Source organism: Lampetra fluviatilis, chromosome 39 (assembly GCF_964198595.1).
Source record: "Lampetra fluviatilis chromosome 39, kcLamFluv1.1, whole genome shotgun sequence".
NCBI lineage: Eukaryota > Metazoa > Chordata > Hyperoartia > Petromyzontiformes > Petromyzontidae > Lampetra > Lampetra fluviatilis.
Window position 1 is genome coordinate 3800902 of NC_136313.1, and position 24604 is coordinate 3825505.

General features: G+C 44.9%; 1 protein-coding gene across 1 annotated transcript in view; it reads right to left on the reverse strand.

The window, feature by feature from the left end:
• LOC144945882 (protein ENL-like) overlaps positions 1–24604 on the reverse strand; it is a 48195-nt gene extending 23591 nt beyond the window's left edge. Inside the window, exons 1-5 of the mRNA XM_078874497.1 lie at positions 24502–24604; positions 19781–19964; positions 11320–11402; positions 9091–9234; positions 73–177 (exon numbers count right to left, since the gene is read on the reverse strand). Coding sequence (XP_078730623.1) covers positions 73–177; positions 9091–9234; positions 11320–11402; positions 19781–19964; positions 24502–24513 — 528 coding nt within the window. The 5' untranslated portion in view covers positions 24514–24604. The remainder of the gene's footprint in view (positions 1–72; positions 178–9090; positions 9235–11319; positions 11403–19780; positions 19965–24501) is intronic.

The following is a 24604-nucleotide window of genomic DNA, read 5'->3' on the forward strand; positions in this document are numbered from 1 at the left end:
ACAGTGCTCACCTCTCGCTAACTCTAACCCTCAACTTGGCCCGAACCTTGACCAGGAAACCACGATTGGTACCTTGACATGCAGCGAGGTGGGAGGCTTCCTGTGTTCCAGGTGGCTGGATGACGGCACCTCGGGAGGTGCAGAGAGCACTGCCATGCCGTCAGGTGACACCATCATCTGCAGGAAATACCAGTGGGACAGTCTTTTCACATCTGGGGTCATCGATCCGATTCAATCACTTGGGGATTTAGTAATAGGGTTTTACCCTTTCAACTGGTACAAAAACTGACACCTTTATACAAGGGATCATGTTTGCAATAACCACAACACAAGCAGTCAAAATGCATACAAAAAGAAACAACTCTGATAATGATATGCACTGTCTTTGAAGTTGATTGGTCTACACCCGAGACAGCTTTTCTTAGAGCCTAGTCTCCATTGGTGTTGGACCAGATGACGCCAAAAGGCGTACAACTCAAAAACAGCAAACTATCAGAGTATTGAGAGCTCGGGGTAAGCATTTACATTATGAGACCTCATTTACCAGTTGCAAAATATAGTAATAGGTTTTAACCCTTTCAACTGGTACAAAAACTGACACCTTTATACAAGGGATCATGTTTGCAATAACCACAACACAAGCAGTCAAAATGCATACAAAAAGAAACAACTCTGATAAATGATATGCACTGTCCTTGAAGTTGATTGTGTTGTGGTTATTGCAAACATGATCCCTTGTATAAAGGTGTCAGTTTTTGTACCAGTTGAAAGGGTAAAAACCTATAACTCTATTTTGCAACTGGTAAATGAGGTCTCATAATGTAAACACTTGGGGATTTTTTTTGATCGTATTATTGTCCCCATTTTCATTCTGGCTGTGTTAACGGCATTATGCCGTGAGAGGGAGAATCAAAGCAGTGCATCGCCCGATGTTGGGCAACGGCCCGCAGAAGGAAATATTACAGAACTGCTTCTGAGATCGCATCTTGTGATTCATATCCACACTGGGGGTGGGTGCAGAACTTTTTCATCCATCCTGCCAGAGAAAAATGGTCAATATTTTTAATTCTCAGCGATCAAATTTAGATCAATTAAGTTTAATACCAAATTGTAATGCGATGGTTTTTGGTGCAGTCATTGTTGACCAGGCTGAGCCCATCAAATCACTGCACCTGTGACCTGTTTTTAATAACGGATGGCTGCACATATTCAAGCGTAGGTTCTCAGCAGTGCCACTGTAGTTCTAGATTTGAAGCTTTCGTGACTGCAAGGATTCATACTCTTAGGTTTTTTCGGTAAAGTGACTTTACCGAAAAAGCCTGAGTATGCCACTGTAGTGTTGAGATGCCTAGACAACCTCGAAAAATATTGCCACTACTTTTGGTTTCTGTAAAAACATTAACATTCACTACCATCAAAATAATATCAAATGAGCAGAGGCTGTATTTATCTCCTGATATAGAGCTCTGAGACGGTGCTGGAAGTTCCACATTGCTATGGCAGGTACGAGTGTTTATCCAGATAACCTCTGTTGACTTCACCACAGATAATTACTTATCTTACTGACCCAAGAGGGATGGATGGGCCAAGTCAACCCCCAAAACAGGATGTGAACTCGCATCATTCCAAATCACGAGCTGCTCGCTCTACCCGCTAAGCCACCTGGCCCGGTTTTCACTACCATAACCCGCGTGGGTATAACGCAGAATCAGAATCTTGAATCTTTATTCATCCTGCAGAAATCCGATGAGCAATGAAGCTATTTTTCACAAATATCCAGTAGGGGCGGGTCAGAAATTTACAACAGCAAATGATACAAAAAAACGATCGGAGTGCAAAGTGTGGGAAATGTAAGCAAATAACTCTAAATAAACTAAAACTATTTTCATTTTACCAGGTAAAGCCCACTGAGCTATTAGTTATTTTTTAGAAGCGACCTGGCCACAGCAGTGGTTCCCAACCTTGTGGTTCCGCAAGGCTGTGCGAAATGGTTCGCGGAGCCGTTGCAAACACGATTATTTTTTTTATAAAACACCAACGTCATTAACTGTACGGCGGTCTGCGAAATGTTTTTTGTGGGTTGGCAATAGCCCGTGGGTTCTGAAGGGTTGAAAACCACTGCCGTAGAGTATGGGTTTTTTCCTTGATCTTTGAAACACTCTCCCAAGCAAAAAAAAAACACTTAAAATATAGTTCAAACATCTCGAGCAGTGCCCTGCTGAAATAGAGTCTTAGACACTTGGTAACGATTCCTCATAGAATGAAGTATTATTTTCATTATACTGTACATTCTTAGCTCTAGGATGCTGCCCTGGGTCCAAGATATCCAGCATGATGTCTTTGGTTTACACGTCACAAGACTCTTGCATGACCTTATACAAGACATCGAACATCTTATTAGATAAAGGGATCAATAATTCATCTTTTTTTGGAGCAAACACATTATTGGCTGTATGGGTCTCCCAGATGTGACCACTGGAAAACAGTAGCGCATATCAGGGCTGTAATACAGCGTTTTGGAGCCAGGGTTGGTGGCTCACACAGAGATCTTTGTGCATCTAAAGAACCCCAAAATGAGCTGCGAGGTAGCCGGCATATGGCAGTACAGCAAGTTGGTTCGTGAATAGGTTTGTGTGAACCTCCGAAGGTTTGCTACCGTTGCACACATGGTGGGGCTTTTCTCAGGGTACTCCGGATTATTCCCTCGTGCAAAAGCACTCCTTAAAAAAAAGGAACTGGTCATACGTTCCAAAGCGGGGCACGCCAGCAAAGAGTCTTGACACCAAGTGAGGCTTTTGTGGGATAAATAAATAGCATTTCAATTAAGTTAATTAGCCATGTTAAGTCTGGGTGCGAAAGCCAAATAAAGCACAACCACACTGAAGAGTTTATCATCGTCGGCTATGAATAATTAATCCACTGCTGCACGAAAAACTGCCCAACCCATTGTAATCTCCCACTTTCCGGATGCAACAATCCACCTGGCACATACACACAAGTCTATTTCATCACTCCATCTCTTCATTTGGACTAATTCCAAATCCCCTGGCTGCCAATCCGTCATTATCATTAACCATCAACCGTCATCTTTTATAATGGCGTGTCCTGCACCGGCCCACTTTTACTTTTCTGTAACCTCCGTATGTTCCACTTTGCAACGATTTAATATTGTAGCACAGACTGATCTTTTGACAGAGGAGTCATTTTCTAAAGGACTACAATGTGAGCTGTCACTCGATTGAGCAAAGCAACTTTGCCCACATCTCAAAAGTCCTTTGTGACAATGAGTGGAACAGTTCTAGAATACCACTCTTTTGACGGCAAGTCTCACAATAAATGTCACCATATGCTTGTCTGTCAGGGTAGCAGGCATCCAACACAACTAAAATGAATAGCATACGCAGACACACACTGATTGAGCCGAAGTGATGTATATACAATATAGACATAGCACACTCGTGTATTGAAAAACGAATGTGTTTTACTGACAGTTTAATATTTTCGGCTGGGCTTTAAAAACAAAACATGATATATATTTAAGTTCATACATTTAACAGGTGAGAATACCACTACGTGTAGTACAAGAGTTACGAGAAGGGCTTACCAGCATTAACATATTGTGCGATAAGTAAATTAATCACGCTTTAAAACACAGCTGTATACAGTTTTCTAATCAGACTATATATGCATACACCATATTACTGTAAAATGATACGAGAAATGACATTCACACGACAGCATATCCCTTATTGAATACTCAGCGACTTAAAAGAGTTTCACGCTAGGCCTTAAGCTTTCAACACAATAAGCCTCGGTGAGTCTACAAAGCAATAACAGTAAGTGTGTTGGAAAAAAATAGATACACACGCACACACATACAAATACGTCTCAATCTGCATATGAAGCAAATATAAACTCGGCGCACTTTTGAAAACACGTCAATCAACAAAAACTAAAAGGTTTAGTGTGTACGGCGTACTTACATTACATCGAACGTGTCTATCATCTGCACCGAGTACTGCCAGCCGTGCGGACCGTCAACATAACCCGTGAATGATTAACGGTCGAGCAGATGCGTGCGACTGCGCGCATGTGTGCGCGCGCTGGCTGAGCTCCCTGTGCCACGTGGTGCGGGTACGTCCACGTGGAACTCGGGGGGAAAAGTAAAAGGGTACGGAGCAAAGCGCTCGTTGGCCGAAAACAACGTGGAAAAAAAAAAAGACGCGCGTGTACACGCACTGCATGACCACGCGCCGCCGTCGCCACAAATGTGGGTGGGGAAAATCCCGCCAGGTTCCCACACCACTGTCTAACCCCGAAAGGAAACTTAGTGCGCACATATTAAAATAACTCGGATATAACTGGTCGGGTAGTTTCGAAGACTGTCAAAGCCACCGAGAGGGAATTGCCAGTATTCCGGGTTTGAATCCGGGTTTCAGCCATCCCGTGTATAAGATTGGGTCATCAAGCCCAGCGAGTGGATGGTCTCGTTCGGGTTACCGATGACAAAAACTGAGGGATGTAACGTCGACTTGATTTATGGATGAAAACAGATTATTATGCTCGGGATGCATGCCAATGAATCAAGCGTGTGAAATTCACCACTCCCGACTAGGGCTGTCAACATTCATTTCATACATGAATATTTTTTATTTCAAGACTCGTGCCTGATACGTGCCTAGTATCCTCTGCTGCCCGTATAGTCTGGAATTTCCTTCCCCCAAGCATCTGTGCTATTGACTCCCTGTCCTTGTTCAAGTCCAGGTTCAAGACCTTCCTTATTTCTTCTGCTTATGACTGTCTCTTTCTCTCTATAAAATAAGTATGCCTACTGTCCCACACAGCATCATGCACTGAGATGCTATATACATAAAAAATATTTTCTCGAATAATAATCAAGATTTTATAATTACTTGGCAAAACTATAAATACTGTATAGTAAATCTCCACATATAAGGTAAAGTTGTGAATATGTGTGTCTGTTCAAAATGTTTAGCGTACTTCCCGACATGCAACAAGCTGCAAATTTGCCATGTGGGTACTTTCCAGACTGTACACCATGCAAAAATTATAAAAATACACTTTTGGGGGGGGGGGGGGGGAGCTCAATAAAGCATATATTCTTTGAACGGCAATAGAGCTGTGACGTCAAATCTGTCACGTGACCCGCGCATGTGAAAGCGTAACGCATTGTAGTGTAGTGGTTAGCGCACCGTGCTACGAACCCGGCGATCCGAGTTCGATTCCCGCTCACGGCCACTACCGGTGACGATTATTTCTACCGCTCCGGGGCCTCCCCTAGGTCGACTCAGCCTCAAACGAGTAACTGCTGTGGTGTGTGAACATTGTCAATGGGGAGACAAAGGCGGCCGGGCGTGCTGCTGTCACCCACCCCCTCGTGTGCCGTGCCGGCCTTCATAGGTGCTCGCTAACAGCACTTGCCCCCTATGGGCTACACGGGGGATTTTGTCTTCATCCTGTGTGTGGGGGGGGACTGCGTAGCGATTCGCGCGCTGCGCTACGAACCCGGCGACCCGAGTTCGATTCCCGCTCACGGCCACCACCACCACCGGTGTCGATTATTTGAACTGGTCCTGGGCCTCCCCTAGATCGACTTAGCCTCAAACGAGTAACTGCCGTGGTGTGTGAACATCGCCACTGGGGAGACAAAAGCGGCCGGGCATGGTGGATCCACGTCTCAGGCGAAGCCAGGTAGTACAGCTAGTAAAACATAAAATAAAGTTGCATGAAAAGTACAAAAAAAAATTCCGTTTTATTTCACGAACCTTGAGTCCTGATGCTGGCTTGCTTGAAGCAAGGGGCGTGCATGCATGGCGCGGGATGCTGGGACTAATCACATCTCGCGGAGGATTGCTCCGCCAAACAAAATAGTTCCGCGGTTCGGTTCGTCAGTACGACCGAACGTTCGCAAGTTGGACAGTTTAAAATAATTCTAGATTTGAAGCTTTCGTGACTGCAAGGATTCATATTCTTAGGTTTTTTCGGTAAAGTCACGTAGGTAAAAAATTACAATTAATAAAAGTAAAATAAAAAAGAAAATTAAAATCACGACGTTTCGGAGGCAACACAAGCTTCCGTCTTCAGGTGGAACCGTCACAGCACTATTGCTGTATCAAGTAAGAGAAATTCCAATAAAATAATAACATCTTAAATTGGTTCGTTCGTAAGTGCAGACGTTCGTAAGTCGGACGTTGATATCTCGGGGACTGCCTGTGGACTGCCTGTATACGCAAATAAGTGGGGATCCTGAGCAACATGTAAATATTAACAAATCAGAATATTTTCAGCAGTTGAATTTTACAGCAAGAGTAACAAATTTAGAGGAGGGTGTGATCAAAGAAAACTCACAATTAAAATTTTCCATATGCATACTGAATGCCATTCTAGTGCCGGCATCATGGGCCACATTGTAAAATTACGAGAAAATCCCGACGACGAAAACGCATAGCAACATTGCCCTCCATTGCAAAGCGACTGCAGACTACGTCTGTGGGGTACAGCGCCTCCACATTAGCCTTGCGCTATGAGACCGCCACAAACACATTTTAATTTAAATAACATGGGCTGTAAGGTTTGGTAGGTGACTGGAATGTCCTGTCATCTTCATGTATCACTTGGCCCTCAAATAACAAGGGTTAGCTGGACCAGCTTACACTTATTCCGTGCAACTGGAATTATTTTAATAATTAAACGCCACGTAATATCGGGGGAAATATCCAAGCACGCTGTCTGCAGTACAAATGCATGTTTAGTCAATAACGATGCATGGATTCTTAAGCTCACGATGCCTACGTCGATTTAGGTGAATAAGAATGAACATATTTAATTAGTTTATGTTCTATGCACTACAAGATTAACACAAAGTCAACAAAAAGACACAAGGTGATGTTAACGCCTCTGATGTCATGTGCAAGATACTAAATCATATACATTTGATGGATTTCAGTTTCATCTACAACTACAAAAAATGTGAAAATGCATTCTGAAGTGTCACTTTATTTGTTGGCTCACCCTTGGCCAAACTGCCACGAGAGAACAACTGGCACTAAACTAATTCAGGGTCCATGTGTGTTTGTGGAGTGACATACGACATCACTGCTGTGTCGGGATTGTAGGAGCGTAGGGACATATGACGTCACGACTGTGTTGGCTCCGTATGGGTGCTATAGGCGGGTGTCACGGAGGTCATGTCAGGCCGTGAACCCAACAGGACACGTGATCGGACAAAGGGGGGCTAAGGGGCCCCAGGAGGGAGCTTGGGGGTCACGTGATTGGGGGCCCGGACCTTCCCGAAGAATCGAGAAGGGGGGCGTGGCCTGGGGCGTGGCCGGCCACGCCACGGGAGTTATAAGCGGGGTGTGAACAGAGCGCCGGGCTGTTCAACCCTGGGATGAAGATGCCATCAGCGGTCCTCGAGTCTAGGATCGTTGTCTGTGACCAGGCAGCCCGTCACCTGCCCTGGCCCCGCTGTGTAGTACTCCCCGATTGTTAGTGAGATTAGGAATGGTGGTCACCACCCTGTATATAGTGTTCACGTTGGTTGTTATGCGTTAATATATAGTGTTGCCACCAAGTTGAGTGTGCGCCTCAATTGAACCTACTACATGTGTGTGTGTTTTTTTATTGGAAGTGGTGGCTACAAATGCAGAAAACCGAGATAAATTGCTGGCCATGGTAAAAATCCGTGGCACATGGTGTCTTTTCCGAATCTCCCCCTGGGTGAATTTCTGTCATAAATGAGAAACCTGAAGCGGTGTATAAACATGAGCACTGGGGACACAAAGGTGGCAGGGCTTTACAAGGTTCTTACAAACAGCACTTGCCCCAATAGTCTCGAACGAGGTCGGATGGGTAAATATTTGTTGTTGTTGTGTGTGTACACAGCGTGCGTTCGTGTGCACAATTTAAAATTCTTAGAACACAGATTCAACGGAGTGATTTAGTAATGGCAGGGCAATGATGAATGCACGAGCGGTCCAATAATTCATTACAGCACTGAAAATTAACGTGATTATTTGATTACTTCTAAATTTAGAGCACCCAATAATAATACTGTAAGCAGAAGATATTGATCAAGTGCGAGGCTGTGAGATTTCCTTAGGCCACATTTGCCTCCCAAAAAGAGCTGAAAGACCCATCATCGGTCGTCGGCATGCAAGGAGGTAAACCCCCCCCCCGCACCCCCCCGTAGGCAGTGTTAATTTCGTGGGCGAAATTAGTTTTGAAAATATTCGTCACCAAAGTGATGTTTTGGTTTAGTGAACGATGTGACGAGTAGCGGATGAAAATCGTCACGAATGACGATGGCTACGACTGCTGTGATGAGACGAAATTAATGGGTTTGATTGAAGACAAAGACGAAGATAGTTTAGTAGTATTATATTTGTACGTATGCTTAACTTCTATCGCACCGTACGTAGCCAAACGTGCGAATCGGAGGTGCATTGAGGAATACCTAAATTTGGTAATTTATTGTATATATACAGATTTTAAAAGAGCCGACTGGTTGGCTGACCTGATATTGGGGTGCCCTCATGCCAAGAGTGGACAAATGATCGACTGCCTTGATTGATTGACTCAATTAAATCCACGGACTAAAAACTGCTTTTTGTGTTTAGTTTGTTTCTAGATTTGAAGCTTTCGTGACTGCAAGGAATCATACTCGTGACAGTCCCACCTGATGACGGAGACTTGTGTTGCCTCCGAAACGTCGTGATTTATTATTTTATTTCTATTATCATTATTTTTATTTTTCCCTACGTGACTTACCGAAAAAACCTAAGAGTTTAGTTTGTTGTCCATCCCCTACATCTCCGATTAGCACGGTTGGCTACGTAGGGTGCGAAAGAAGTTCAACATACGTGCATACACACATGACTTAAACTCCACAGGGTGTCAACAACCAGACGAAGCCTGTGACTCAATTCGACTGGACATCTGTAAAAAAAACAGAGCTTCTTAGCTCGTCGGCTTTCTCCAGGATAAAAAAAAAGATTTCGATTCTGGAATTAACACACAGCTGATTAAATCAACACCGGTCAGACACGACAAGCCGCTCCGCTCACTCACCCCGCCAGCCTTGAGCAGTCGCCTGCGGAAGTCACTGGGCGGGTTGCTGAACGTGAGCTTCTCGCAGCGCAGGTGATTCACGGGTGGCTGCCCCTCCAGGTGCAGGAAGAGGTCATAGTCAAACTTGACCTTTCGCGGTTCCTCCTGTTGGTAAATCATGCGGTTAAGGGTCAGGGTGCGCTCAACACCGACGCATTCTCGCGCAAGGGTCAGGACGAATGGACAACGGACGAATTAAGTGACGGACCGATGAACATTTGCACAGGCCTAAGGATATTCTTTCGTAGTTTCGAATGCACAAGCCTAAGTTTGTCTTCGACATCACAGCAGAGTTTGTCAAATTTTGGGTGGTGGCGCAGTGGATAGTGCTATGCGATATAAACCTAGTGACCCCGAGCTTGATGCCAGGCTATGGCTTCACTAACTTGAATTGATCAGCGTGGTGAAGTATGGTTAATTCTAGATTTGAAGCTTTCGTGACTGCAATGATTCATATTCTTAGGTTTTTTCGGTAAAGTCACGTAGGTAAAACATCAAAATTAATGAAAATAAAATAAAACAAAAATCACGACGTTTCGGAGGCAACACAAGTCTCCGTCATCAGGTGGGACCGTCACAGCCGAATTAGCTGCATCAAGCATGATCGCAAACACAACCCACTTGATGCAGCTAATTCGGGTGTGACGGTCCCACCTGATGACGGAGACTTGTGTTGCCTCCGAAACGTCGTGATTTTTGTTTTATTTTATTTTATTTTCATTAATTTTGATGTTTTACCTACGTGACTTTACCGAAAAAACCTAAGAATATGAAGTATGGTTAGACAAGCTCCATGACTGACAGTGTGGGGAGACCCTCATCCAGCAGTGAATTTACAACAGGCTGCAAATTATTATTGTTTTATCGAGTTTATCACTTACACATTTAAACCATTTATGTGTAACACATGCCTCCATCAGGGTGCTATGTTCTACGTCAAAAGTTATTTCTACCAAAATGTTTTTTTGTAAATGGAATATTGCAACCCTTCTATGATTAAAAACTCTCCTTTGGTCGTCAGACTTTAATGGGCAATGTACTTGTTGCTTGATCAATATGAATTTCAGTGCTTTGAATAATGTCCTACACCTCATGTACAAAATATATTTTACTGAAATAATCACTTGCTTCATTTTACTTGTTATTCATGCTTACAATATTTGAGCGTATTTAAGCAAAGGGTATACCTGTGTTATTGCCCATACATAGGACTCCACTGAAAGAGAGGATTATTTTCAATGGGCTCTCTCACCTGACTTGATATAAAATAATGAATGAATGGCACTTCTAACTGGCGGTCGATCACACCAAGAGACATACAGACAGAGGACAGGGAAATACGTGACACGTTCAAGGGCTGATTTATAAGGGCAGCCAAATGATGCGCTATGGACGACTGGAGCCAGAAGATGGATGCACATAGGGTGGAAGCATTGTCACACAGATGGACGCCTGATAGATTAATTAAAGGAGGAATTTGCCGTACACGCGACGGACGGATGATTGCACACGGATGGATGTGAGTGATGAAAGAACGGGCTGCCCGAGCTTGATGGATGGACCGCTACGGATGAGGGTTTGATCAACGACAAGGCTGTGGATTGATTCAAGGGGAATAATGAATGGGCCAATTATTGGCCGAAGCACGCGACAAAATACCTGGGGCTCGAGCGACAGATCTAAGGCACGATCGCAAACACAACCCTCAAGACGTTGCGGCTGTTAATTTGAAATCACGATGCACTAGGGCTCACACACCGCAACGAGGCTGCATAAGACCGTGGCTAAACCACGCATGCATTCCGCAAGGCAAAACCAGCAATTACCCGGCGAGTGCAAATTACACAAGAACGTGAGCTGAACGCAGACAGTGCTGCAGTCGCTTATCCACACAGTGGCGTTGCTTGCTTCACGAGCACTTGGAGCCGCAGCCCTTGTTCACCGGGAAGCGCTTCTGAGGTGAAAGCAAGAAGCACTCTCGTCGATCAGCGGGTGCAGAAGCGCTTCTTCTGATCACAGAAGGCGTACGTTTGTCCAGATTCACGACAACTGGCATAACTTCCCTGGCTCGCGTTGCTGGGAGGTAACCATCCCACGCGTGAAAAATGTGTGCCGATTTCACTTGGGAATACGAGCGGAGACGTGGTTGCTCGTTGGAAGATATTATTAGTATTTCCATCTGTGTCATACCTTGTTCTTGAAGTAGACTTCGATGGGAAGTATGAAGCCAGCGTAGCCCGATTCTTCCACCTTGTAAGGGGGTTCCCGGCACACTGTCGTGAGATTGACAGACGGATACAGAACGCACAAGTGCACCCACGCAAACACGTGTTTACTGACGCACGTCCACTCAGAACACAGTTGCGCAAAAGCAGGCAAAATACGCCAAGCCAAAATGCATTAGCGATGGCCACTATCTTACATATTTTTCTTTAAAGGTTACAATTATTTTTTGTAATGGGAAGGGGATTTTTTGGGGAGTGCCGTTTCCCTGGAGACAAAGCCACAACTGTGTGCTTGTGTCTCATTCATTTAGCCGTCATTCACGGCCAGCTAATTATTTTGAACACCCGAGAATTTAAATGCATCAGGCAACGACGCATCCAGCCGTAGAACAGTCAAGACGGACGGCAAAAACAGCACCGATGCACGTCCGTAGCCACGGCAACACGCCGACGCAATCCAACCATCTCCGGCTCAGAAAAAATAAAAAGCCATTCATGTAATTTAATTGCATGTTTACTTACTGGTCCTATTTGCTTTGCTAATGCGACCGTTTATTTTCATAGCAGCAGAGCCCCACTTTGTGCATCTCCCGTTGTGTGCTTCTTTCTCTGCGGTGGCTTAAAACGCCTTTGTGTTAAAAGCGCCAATTTTTCTAAAACTGTGCTCCCTTTCTCGCTGTGCACAGACACGGTTTGTGAACGCCGCACCAAAGTACGAGTATTTCTCATGCGCCCTCCTCGCTATGAAATGGAGCGAGAGATGATAAGTGAGAACACAGGAGACGTACAGATGCAGAGGAAGCTTGGTGATCAAGCAGAAGGGACAACATGAATCTCTGCCGGCGATGACATTTTCAGCGGTGTTTAATTCTTCGCAAGACTTTTCACCTGGGGTTAATGAACTGAAGGTCAAAGTAAACATAGCGGAAGGGCAGTCACTTCACACATGGCACCTTGGGATTCGAGACAAAAGGATCCCACCGAGCTCCACACTGGAATATATGGAAATGGAGCACAGTAATTATGGGTAAATATTTCAATTTGGGTGCCGTATGGGCATACAACAACCCACAATTCTTATAAAACTGCCACTGGATCTTTGCTTGCGGTCCTGAAAATAATCATTCCGAATATTATAATAGCTCTTTAAGAAACGACTGCTGGTTTCTTTTAAGAAACCACTGCTGGATGAAGGGCTCCTCTCTGTGGGGGATGGTAATGGGAGTCGTTTGCCTACACCTCACAAAGTTAGTCAGTCCAGGTTGGTGAAAGGGTGCCCAGGATCAGTAAAGATATCCCCCAACACCGGTGTTAGCCACTGCCAGGAATCAATCTCAGTTGGCCAGATTCAACACACCGTGTGCTAACCACTGTGACACGACTCTTTAACCCGAACATATCAAACAGTTATTGGTCATTTGATGTACCAAGAGAATACCACTATCTGGGGTGCCAGAACAGACCACACAAGATTTCACGATGCAATGCCCGATCCACAAATACGAAGGAGACATCACAGCGATAAACTCTTGCTGCTCCTAACGCAGTTCTCTGGGGCTTGACCGCCTGAACGTGAAATTGTAGCTGTCGCTCTGCATCTACATCAGCAGCCGTACAGGAGAAGAAGAATAAGAAAAAAAAGGTGCCGAGGTTGGAATTTAAGTGGCAAACGCAAGACTGGAAGGAAGTGCATGCCGGGCGATCACAAGGGCACAGAGCCAGCACTTCTTGCACAATTAGTTCCTAAAAAAAAATAGAATTTCCACTTTAGCGTTTTTAACAGACTGCCACTGCACACAAACTCGCCATCCATACTGTGGAATTTCCAAGGCACACACTTGCAAGCAAGTAACTTATGAGTAACCGCTTTAATAATGGTTGGCTAAATAGGTTGCTTTTTGTGAAGTAGAGAACCAATGTTTAATTGGCACTCACCCAGCCCCTCGGATATCTGAAATGTAACCACTGGTACCCATTCAAGGTAAAATTTATTTCCAGGTAAAGTTAATGTTTTTCAGTTCACATTCTTCTTTGAATAATTGTGGTTTATGAAAAAAAAATGTTTGGAAATCAACAGCATGGGTAAAAATTTACATACATCCTTCCAAAAATATAATATTTTGAAAATAGCACCACAACAGGCCCTCTACAAGGTGTTTAGTCTACTCTTCCATGCTTGCCAGACATCTTGGAAGAGGTGGAAGTACCCACCACACGAACCTGCTAATCGACTAACTTCGGTGTGCCCACATCTCATGTTCGGGTTGACAGAGGCAGGAGGTTCTAGATTAGAAGTTTCCGTGACTGCAAGGATTCATACTCTTTGGTTTTTTCGGTAAAGTCACGCAGGTAATTTTTTTTTTTTATAAATTAAATCACGACGTTTCGGAGGCAACACAACAAGCTTCCGTCTTCAGGTGGAACCATCACAGTAATTTTGCTGTGACGGTTCCACCTGAAGACGGAAGCTTGTGTTGCCTCCGAAACGTCGTGATTTAATTTATAAAAAAAAAAATTACCTACGTGACTTTACCGAAAAAACCCAAGAGAAAGTGGCAGGAGGATTCAAGAAACTTGACCCATTAAATCACCTGCCGCGCCGGAAGGCCCGAACTGAATCGGCGACCCATGGGATTACGAGTCGGGTCGAGTTCAGTGCGCTAAATGCTACAGGATGCAAGGTGTGGCTGTTAAAGAGAAACAACTAGATTCTTGTAAAATGTTAAGTGACTCAACAGATATCAATACATTTTAATTTTAAATAAACCGAGTCATCCTGAATGAAACCAGAGCAGTGAGGATGATTGCCTCGGCCAAGTCAATGATGATAACTGAGAAAGGCACATCCTAAACTTGCTAAATGCACTCAATGCAGTCAACACAGCTCAACAAGGTTAGCAATGGCAGGTAAGCGAATGAATGACAATCAATCGATGGCTTTGATTTAACCGAGACCGCAATTTAGGTTAATTATCTCTTGCGCAATGGAGGCTCAGGGACACTTTACCCACGTTTATATAGGGGATAGTTTGTTAAATTAATGGGTATTTTTTTTACTCTTGATTTGTGACTTTCCCATATACATTTACAACCCTTTTATTAATCTACTGCAGGATTGGGGAATCCCATGGCCCCCTATGGGCAGACTAATGCCCCAGGTCACTATTGCAAATACATGATCCTGTGTCTTTCGAGTTCTCACCTGGTTAAAAAAATAAACTTAAGTTTACCTTGATTTGACCATACTTCACCACGCTGATCAGTGCAGGTTAGTGAAGTTGACAAACATAAACCTGTACGCATAGAAGTACAGCACAGCATTGCCCGCCTACAGCACCTGTTATTCATAGTGGTCACCCATAGAAGCACTATCCATGCTCAGGCCTGCCCCTGAGATATGAAGGTGATTTGGTCATAGGCCATTCAGACACTAAGTCCGACTATACTCATACTCTTGGTTCTTTCGGTAAAGTCACGTAGGTAAAGAAAATACAATTAAAATGAAAAATAATAAGTCCGACTAATTAATGTTATATTGCAGGGTCTTTAACATCAAATTTCACATCAGACAGTGCTTTGGTAATAACTCGTTGCATAAATAACCAGGAGACTACGGCTCATAATAGGTATGTAATAATATACCCTGCTGGAAAACGTAATGAATTGCTACAATTTTAAGGGTTGAAATAAAATTCATTAATTTATTATTTTTGTCACATATTCACCATCTCATTTGTGTTGTTCCTCTTTCTTGTTTGTATATTTTTTTTGCTCTTATAGCCTAAAAGTAATATGGGCGTATAATTTGCATAAATCCTAAATAATTCTCACTCGTACAACTTGGTGCATTCATACTGAGCATAATAATCAATTTAAATGAGTTGATGAATTATGACATACAGAGCATCAAACCATCGATTAGATACTGCGGAGTGGCCTAGCAACGAGTGGACTGCCCACTCGCAAATGATTGTTGTGACAGGACAGAACTTCAAGACAAAGTTCTACCAGCAACCACATGTGCAAGAAAAAAAAACTACTCGACACAAAATACCCTCCCCATCCTAATCAATGACAGCAACAATAAAAAAAAAATCCATTGAGCCGTCTTGAGCAATCATACCTCTGTGTCCTTCCGCACTGAGTAAATGGGAAGGAACCAAGACGGACTTCAACATTTCAGAATAAATAATATTTATTTAGACTGGAGGAATCCGATAAGGTGAAACTCTTTTTTCACAGATGTCAACATTTAACATTCACCGCGAAGACATTAGCGGCCTGTGAGCCAAACAGGCCATCGCTGTGGTTTTTAAGGATCAGGGGCGACACACGGTGGCGAGAAGTTAACTACCTTGCCTGGTTTCCCGGAGGTTGTGGATCCGGTCCTGACCCTGACGCCTGTATATTTGGAGTTTGCATGTTCTCCCCGTGGTCGTGTGGTTTTTTCCCTCCAAATTAAGACTCAACATGCATTTAGAGTAATTGGTTCCTATAAATGTCCATTTCGATTTTTCTCTGGGCCCTCCGGTTTTTCCCTCCGCATTTAGAAACATGCTATAAATTTCCACATGATAAGCCACTTCGTTGAGCTATCTTTTGTGACATCATGCACACTCATCACACCTTCTGAAAAAGAGCTACGTAGCTCAGTGGGCCTTACCTGGTAAAATAAAAATAGTTTAGTGTAAAGTTTTACGAGTAACAGGCTTTGTGGGGCCGAGAGAGCAGCGCACAGCTTGGCAGCCGAGGCGCTGTTAATAACAGCGGTGAGCGGAAATGAACGGGGCTGGAGGTTTTTTCTTTTTTCTCTCAAACGCAGCGAGGCATTTATCAGATTGACGTTGATGCATGGACGCGGGGGCTGGCTGCGAGAGGTAACCTTTTAACGGGAAACACAAAGTGACAGCGTACACACGAAATAAGCGAGTCCAATATAATGAGCCGGTGAGAATATTAATATTTAAATATTCCTAAGTCATACTTCTTGTGTCATTCCTCACTGTAAACTATGCATGTAGCCATGACTAGCTATCTGCTGAGGAGACTTGAATGACATCATGCACACTCATCACATCTACCTATCAAATATGACCACACACCCATTCATCAGATTCCACTATTCTATATCTATCATCTTCAGCCTTATTCTTGGTTCTTTCGGTAAAGTCACGTAGAAGGGAAATAATAAAATAATACAAAATTCTCACGACGTTTCGACTGCAACACAAGCAATCATCATCAGGTGTGAAATCCACAGCAAGAAAATTTGTGAAATCCACAGCAAGAAAATTTGCTGTGGATTTCACACCTGATGATGATTGCTTGTGTTGCAGTCGAAACGTCGTGAGAATTTTATTGGTTTATATTTTTATTATTTTATTATTTCCCTTCTACGTGACTTTACCGAAAGAACCAAGAATATGAATCCCTGCAGTCACGAAAGCTTTAAATCAAAATCTTCAGCCTTACTTGTTGTTTGCCCACAAGCACAGGGCCTAGCAAAGAGATACAAATGTATATCGGTAGTAGGTTGGCACAGTGGCAAGGAGATCCTGGGTTTGATTGCCGACTCGGGTGCCTTCTGTGGTGAAGTGTGTATGTTCTTCCCATGTTCTGCAAGGCTTTTCTCCTGGTTCGCAATTTTTTTTTCTTTCCCATAGCTAAAGAAACATACTATTTAACCGGTAAGGACAAACGTTCCAATGCTGAAAAATGATCTGCAAATAGCTCAGTTGGGATTACACGTTGCAACATTGGCATCTTGTGAAACTTGTGACAGGACCCTCTAAAAAAAAATATTGAGTGATGCTTTCTTCGGAAAACAAGCGTCATAATAAATCACAATAACTACCTCAGACCAGCAGATACTCAGGGCTATCTGTGCTATTTGTGGAAGTCATAACATAGCATAGCCCAGGCCAAGGTGGTTCAAGACATACTCGTGCATGTGACCACCCGATTGGATTCAAAGAGAGTTGTGATTCAAATAAAATGTGTGTGGAGTGAAGATGTAGTGGTTTGCATGCTGCTCTATGAACCCGGCACAACACAAGTTCGATTCCCAGCCATGGCGAACATCAGTGTGAGAAATACTTTCTCCGCCCTTGAACATGCACACCAACCTGCTCTGACCAACATGATGAAGTATGGTCAAACGATGCCCATGACTGAAATGGCTTCAGCAGGCCCTCATCCAGCAGTGGATTGACAAAAGGCGGTATAATGCATCAAGCTAGCGGAGCCCAAGAAGACCAGGGCTCAACTATCCGCTCAAAACTACTCCACGCTGGATCGATCCAGCGTTCGCTAGTTAATCATAAACTATACCTCATAGGGAATGCAGGTGAGACTAAGCTAAAACTGTGAAATCTGGACCAGGGAAAGCCAGGCTGAGCGCATAGAATTAGCTAGTCCAGCTTGCGATAGCCTAAAAGTCTAAAGTAAAAGTGATTTCCTACTGAAATGAGCAATGAGGCGGTGCGCTCATCTTCTGCGCATTGCAACCGAGTCAGATTTAGAAATTTAACATTTCTGGGAAAGGGTTGAGTCTATCCATTAAACGACCACTGCTGACTTCCACAATGAAGCAGAACTAATTTTTTCATCAACCCAGGGGGTATGATGGGCTGGGCCAACCGCTCAACCACAATTTTAATGTGCAACCTTCTGATTGTTACTCGCTCAGCTGAGCCAGCTGATATTCTGGGGTAGGTTTGCAAAGAGGGCTGCGGTAACCAAGCTAAAGTCAGTGCAGACTTCGGCATTGAAGGCTGAGCTAATAGAGCCTAGGCTCGTTCAGACTAAACTAATCCAGTATTTTTTCCAAATCAAGGCTTAGAGAGTTCAGGCCGAGGTTATCCCAGACAAAAAGATAGTCGAAGCTAAGTCAATGCAAAAATTTGAGAATATAGACTTATTCTCAGGTTTTTTCGGTAAAGTCACGTAGGTAAAACATTAAAAGTAATGAAAGTAAAATAAAACAAAACAAAAATAAAATTCACGACGTTTCGGAGGCAACACAAGTCTCCGTCATCAGGTGGGACCGTCACAGCCAGATTAGCTGCATCAAGTGAAGCAATGATTCAAGATGTAATCCCTTGAATCATTGCTTCACTTGATGCAGCTAATCTGGCTGTGACGGTCCCACCTGATGACGGAGACTTGTGTTGCCTCCGAAACGTCGTGAATTTTATTTTTGTTTTGTTTTATTTTACTTTCATTACTTTTAATGTTTTACCTACGTGACTTTACCGAAAAAACCTGAGAATATGAATCATTGCAGTCACGAAAGCTTCAAATCTAGAATATAGAGACTGAGCTCGTCTAGGTTAGGGCTCGACAACCAAAGTAACAAGCGATTTTTTCGAATTCGGTAAAAAAATTTCAAGCGCCGCAATGCATGTGAATGCGAGACGTGGACCTTCATTAATAAAGTCACGGCGCAGTCTTTGAAAGAGCCGCATGCGGCTTTGGAGCCACAGGTACCCAACCCTTGCTCTAGGTTACGAGAGCATAGCTGTCAAACCCTTATCAGTGCCCATCTTATTACAGACCAAGTGAGACCTTATTGGTCACCCCGTGCCCCCTTATAAATCTCAACGTTCATCCGACAAAGTCCCATCACAAGGGAGAAAAACAAACAAGTAGACAAAAAAATGTATGTGCCCGTATTGAAACGGCTGCACGTCGTATTGACCTGGAAACTCAATTTCCTTGTACAAGAATACGGGTAAACTGTATAGGTTGACAGGTATAAGAGAGTGAAGGCCATTGAGTTAAACCAGTCCAAAGAGGTCCACGCTGAATGTTTCCCAGCCGAATATGGTCTAGCCTTTTCAACACATCGCAGCCTCGTTTAACACACGAGGCTTTCTGTGTTGGGACACATGTTGAGTACATTTAGTCTCTTAGAACGTTTTCGCCCAGCACTGTTGTGGACGTCTCCAGGAACATCTACAACACCCGAAAATGCCTGCAGCGGTGCGTGGTAAAATGTTGAAGCAGTAAATGCCCAACGTGTGCATCCCAACCCAGAAAACACCACCTTCATAGTCGAGGCTTAGTCAGTCCAAGTTTTAAGAATCCAGGCAAAGTTAGCCCAGTCAGAGATAGTTTCGGCTTATAGAACCCGACTAACACGGAATTGGCGAGGCTGAAATGTATAGAACAGTCTCTCATCTCGTGCAGCTTTAGCGAGTATGGAAGGGATAGGGGAGCCTGGTTACAGCCCTGGATTTAATTTCATAAATGTAGCATTTTTTTTTTGCCTGGCCTAGGACAAGTCAGAACAGCTTTAGATTTCTAGAATGTAAACCAAATTAGTCCAGGTTTAGTGAGTGCAGGCAAGTTAGTCAAGGCTTAGAGAGTTCGGACTGACTGAGGGAGTCCACTTCTCAGGTGGCCGGGCTCGGGAGGCTCCTCACCTCGCTTGGGTTTGGCGAAGCTCTCGTGCAGGTGGAACACAACCTTCTCCACGAAGTGGTTGATGGCGGCGCCGTCGGGCCCGCGCACGGACACGCACCAGTCGTGCGTGAAGCCTTCGGGCGTGGGCCGGCGCCGTGCCGTCGCGCGGTGGCCCAGCTCCAGCTTCACCTGCACGGGGCCCACCTGCACCACCACACAGAGAGCATCATTCACTCGCAGTACAGACGAAACGGATCTGTTTGCGCGTGTACGCATGTGTATTTAGTTGTGTGTGTGTATATGGGGAGCGGTAGCGCAGTGGTTAGCACACTGCGCTACGAACCCGGCGACTCGAGTTCGAATCCCACTCATGGCCAAAACGAATGAGGATTATGTGAACCGGTCCTGAGCCTCCCCTAGGTCGACTCAGAAATTAGTACCTGGTGCGATCTGTAAACATCGCTACTCGGGAGACAAAGCCGCCCCGGGTGTGGTGCTGGCTACCCACTCCCTCGTGTGCCAATGCTAGCCTTCATTGGTACTTGCTAACAGCACTTGCTCCAACAGTATGTTAAGGCGATATAGGACATATTTGTCTTTGTACTTTTAAAAGTGTGCCGCGTCGGGTGACATCACCACCACTCCCCTTTTTCCACTGGCACATCCGAACAGTGCTAGAGAGCAGGGTTCTCACAGTATGGGTGGTTTTCCACTGGCAATTTGCTTTGCCGAGCTGGAAACCAAACTGTGACACACAGGCTTCACAACATATCTGAAAAGGTCAGGCGAAGCGCTCATGATGCATTCATTGTATGCGATGCCAGTGAGGACATTGTGAGGACGCAGCGTCACCACAACTTCGGACATGTGTCTCAACTCATTAATTTCAAGTGACGTATGTGGCATGGCTCTGCTTATGCAAAAGAAAAAAAACTAACTGGTGCCTCCTGAGCCGCACTGGGCTGGATTCGGGGCAATGGCTTGGTTGCTTTATGGAGTGTGAGTGGAGAATGGTGGCGTAGTGGTTAGAGGACAGCGCTTCGAACTCTGCACCCTCGGTTTAATACCCTGGCCAGAGCTGACATCAGTGGTGAGTAACATCCGAACTAGTCCTCAGCCTGTCCTGGGTCGACTCAGCCTCAAATGAGTACATACACATCAGCACTGAAAAGGCAAAGGTAGCCATGTGAGGTGCTGACCACACAAACCCCTTGTGTCAGCCTTAATAGATGATCGCAAACAGCAGCACTTGCCCCATCAGCTTATGTAGACTATATAGGGGAACTTTCTCCTTGTAGGTGAGTGTACATGTGTGGTTAGAAATTACGTGTATACAGTATAAGCAAGTGCGTAGAAGTAGAGCTTTAACAAGTATTCAATAACAGCACTTTCCTGCAGTCTGCATGGCTGTACAATAGAATTGTAAAAAGCATAATAAGTATTATAACTTCGTGTGCATATGGGTTTGCGAGTATCTAAATGGAATACATTTATACATGTGTAGTAAATTCAGCTGAGGCGCACACTCGAACTTAGAGGCAACACGTTTATTCACCACCCAACGGGGTAACTATATAACCACTCACAGGGTAACGACATAGGGTGGTGACCACACTGCTAACTACTAAACCACTTGACGGGATACTCCATATAGTGGGAACCACCACGGGGTAACTATTCAATTGGACCCGGCTAATTAACATCTTGTCTGGTCCACGATGTCATGCGCGAAGACCCAAGACCGAAGAGCAAAGAGTTCCATTCCCAGAGACAGCCACGATCGGGCTTGGCTTTTATGGGCCGCGGCGTGGCCAGGGGCTTCCAGATCCTTCTTGAAGACTCTGGCCCCTACATCACGTGTCCCTCTCACCCCCTTCTTGGCCCCCCTTTCCACCTCGTCCGGTCACGTGCCCTCTCGGGTTCACTCAAGAGCACCATGTCCTCGCCCGACCTCTCTCTCACCGTCACCAGGGCTATGCCCCCTAGAGAGCCCTTCCATGGCACACTCACTCTGGCGCTAGAGAGAGGCTCCGCACATACAGTACCACTCTTCACTTGGTACACTACACATGTATAACAATGCGTGTGTAAATACGTGCATATGTGTGTATATGGCTAGCCAGGGGGGGTCGTTGCATTTATATATACGAGTGAGCGGTTAGTTATGCTTAGGTGTGTCAGGAACATTTTAATGTGAACATATGTACATCAGTGGTGCCTGATATACTGTATAAACCTTTCTTCGGGTCCCCCCCTAAGTCTTGAAATATGTAGGTGCTGCAATGTGTAAACATCAGCACTGGGGAGACAAATACAGCCGGAGTGATTCTAAAAACACCACCACTTATGTCGTGACCACCTTCATAGGCACTCAGTAACAACACTTGTCATGAAGCTAAACGGATAATCTTTTGTCGTTGTTGTACGAGTATATGTGTCTATAAGTGTGCCTACGTGTTTAAAGAACATCAACCAAAATTAAGTAAAACAGTTGCCTGGCTTGCCAACCACCATTCAATTTAAAAGTGGACAACTAATTGGGAAAAAAAAAATACCATAGGGGTAGATATCACTCATGTGATGGGACACATCACCGATATTTTCACCACCATCATCACCAAACTGCCACCAGCTATTGTGTTGTTGCAGCTTTCCCCCAAATAATATCATACCCCCTCCCCACCCAGACTCCTTGTCCAGGTGTTCAATGTGCAAATTCTGCCAAGCCACTGGTACACAATGGGCGATAATTTGCAGTTAGCCACATGTTCCAAAAACATTTATAAGCACACTCCTCTTAGACAAAAAGTTGACCCTTTGCAATGTCTCCACTTTGACCGTGCACACCTTCTTCTTGGTTCTTTCGGTAAAGTCACGTAGAAGGGAAATAATAAAATAATAAAAATAAAACATAATAAAATAATTCTCACGACGCTGTCTCCCCGACAGACCTGGTCTTCACCTGAGGACGGCTGCTTGCGTTGTGGCCGAAACGTCGTGAGAATTATTTAATGTTGTATTTTTATTATTCTATTATTTCCCTTCTACGTGACTTTACCGAAAGAACCAAGATGAATCCCTGCAGTCACGAAAGCTTTAAATCGTGCACACCTTATTACAAACTCTGTCATAACACTGCAGATCCTTCCTCATCTATGCCTTCGTCACGACCTGACTCTTCTTTCGCGCCTCCTCTAATCTCCAGAGTCCAGGTGATCCTTAACGGCTGAAAACATGACCACATCATCTCAATGCTCCAATGCCTTCTGCTTGCTCTTGTTCCAAGCCTGGATCAATTGCAAAATCTCACTCGCCATCGTCAAGACCCACCAAGGACTCGCCCATGTATACATAGATTTTTCCCTTCTCATCTTACTCTACAACTAGTCAAATCAGTGCCACGTGTGCAGGCCAATAAACGAAAACATTTTAATTTTCTTCTACAAGGTAAAGCAGTTAGCTATTAGCTTTTTTTCACAAGTTATCTGGCCACAAATACACAACGAAGTGGCAGCCAAATACACGACACACGCATGTTTCGAAATGTTTAGAGAAGAACCGGAGGGACCAGGAGAAAAATCAACACGACCACGGGGAGAGGGACACGCAAAACCCAAATATACAGGCGTCAGGTTAGGGTTCGAACCCACGACCTCCTGCATACCAGGCGAGAGAGACAACATCTCGCCGCAAGTTTATGTCTGGCTAATAAAATAGAACTGGACGACATAATTGCTGCTTGTTCTAACTTTTGGGCGATTTAAAAATGTTGGTACGACTCAAGTAAAAAAAAAATCTCTAGTGGTAACAGCAAATGAAAATATTTTGTCTGTGCCAATGTGGCCTTTCCCCAACTCGCTCATGCACTCTCTGCTCCAGCAGCCAAGGCTATTGAAGACCCCAGTCAACCTTCACTCAATGTGAGGTCACTCAATCTCCTCTGCTACCCCCCCCGCCCCAGCCATCCGTGCTGACGAATCCCCGCCCGCGTCGTCCCAAGTCCAGCGTCAATCCATTCTTCATGCCCTCTACGACTGCCCGTATCTACGCAAAATAAGTCACGCGTTTAAACTATAAAAAGCGGCTCGAGACGTGGTTGCGTTACGATACTCCACGCACCCAAAGTGAATCGAACAATGGTCACAAACCTGTACAAAACCTCAAGTGCCCCCGGTTTGTTGATTAATTCCACTACTGTCCGCTTCCACGGTCGGATTTGAACCCCAGATACAAAGTGACACCACCACGAAAACCGAGGTGCCATGGCGCAAAGGGGGCTACATCGTGGGCAGCAGTAGCGGCGTCTTGGCCAGAGGCAATAGACGAGGCCATAGACCATTTAGGAGCATAGTGCAGTACAACAAACGCTGTTTTTAGCAAGCCACCACTACCTCAATACACCTCGCGACGCACCCACACGCTTGTCACCCACCCAGAGACCACTTCTCTATCCAGGCTCGGCTTGCGAGATGGAGGAGGAGGTGGGGGGGGAGCTGCTTTTGATCGAGAGGCGTTACTCGGTGGAGGGGGGGGCAGCAAAGATGCCGCGAAACAAACGCACGGCAATGAAGGCGAAACGACAACGACGGTGCAGTGTGGAGCGACACACGGGGATGGCTCAACGGCGTCGTTCTCTTCGCCTCGCGGTGCACACGCGTGTGTTAGTACTGATGCTGTTGTCGTGTATGTCGCTGCTGCTGCTGTTGTTGTTTGTTGTTGTTGTGATCGTTGTAACACGTACCGAGGAAGCCATGAGCGCTGAGGCAGCGGCGGGGGGGGGGGAGCCGCGCTCAGCGCGCCGCCATCACGAACCCGGCCCGGTTACCGTGGGGACGTCGCGGCCC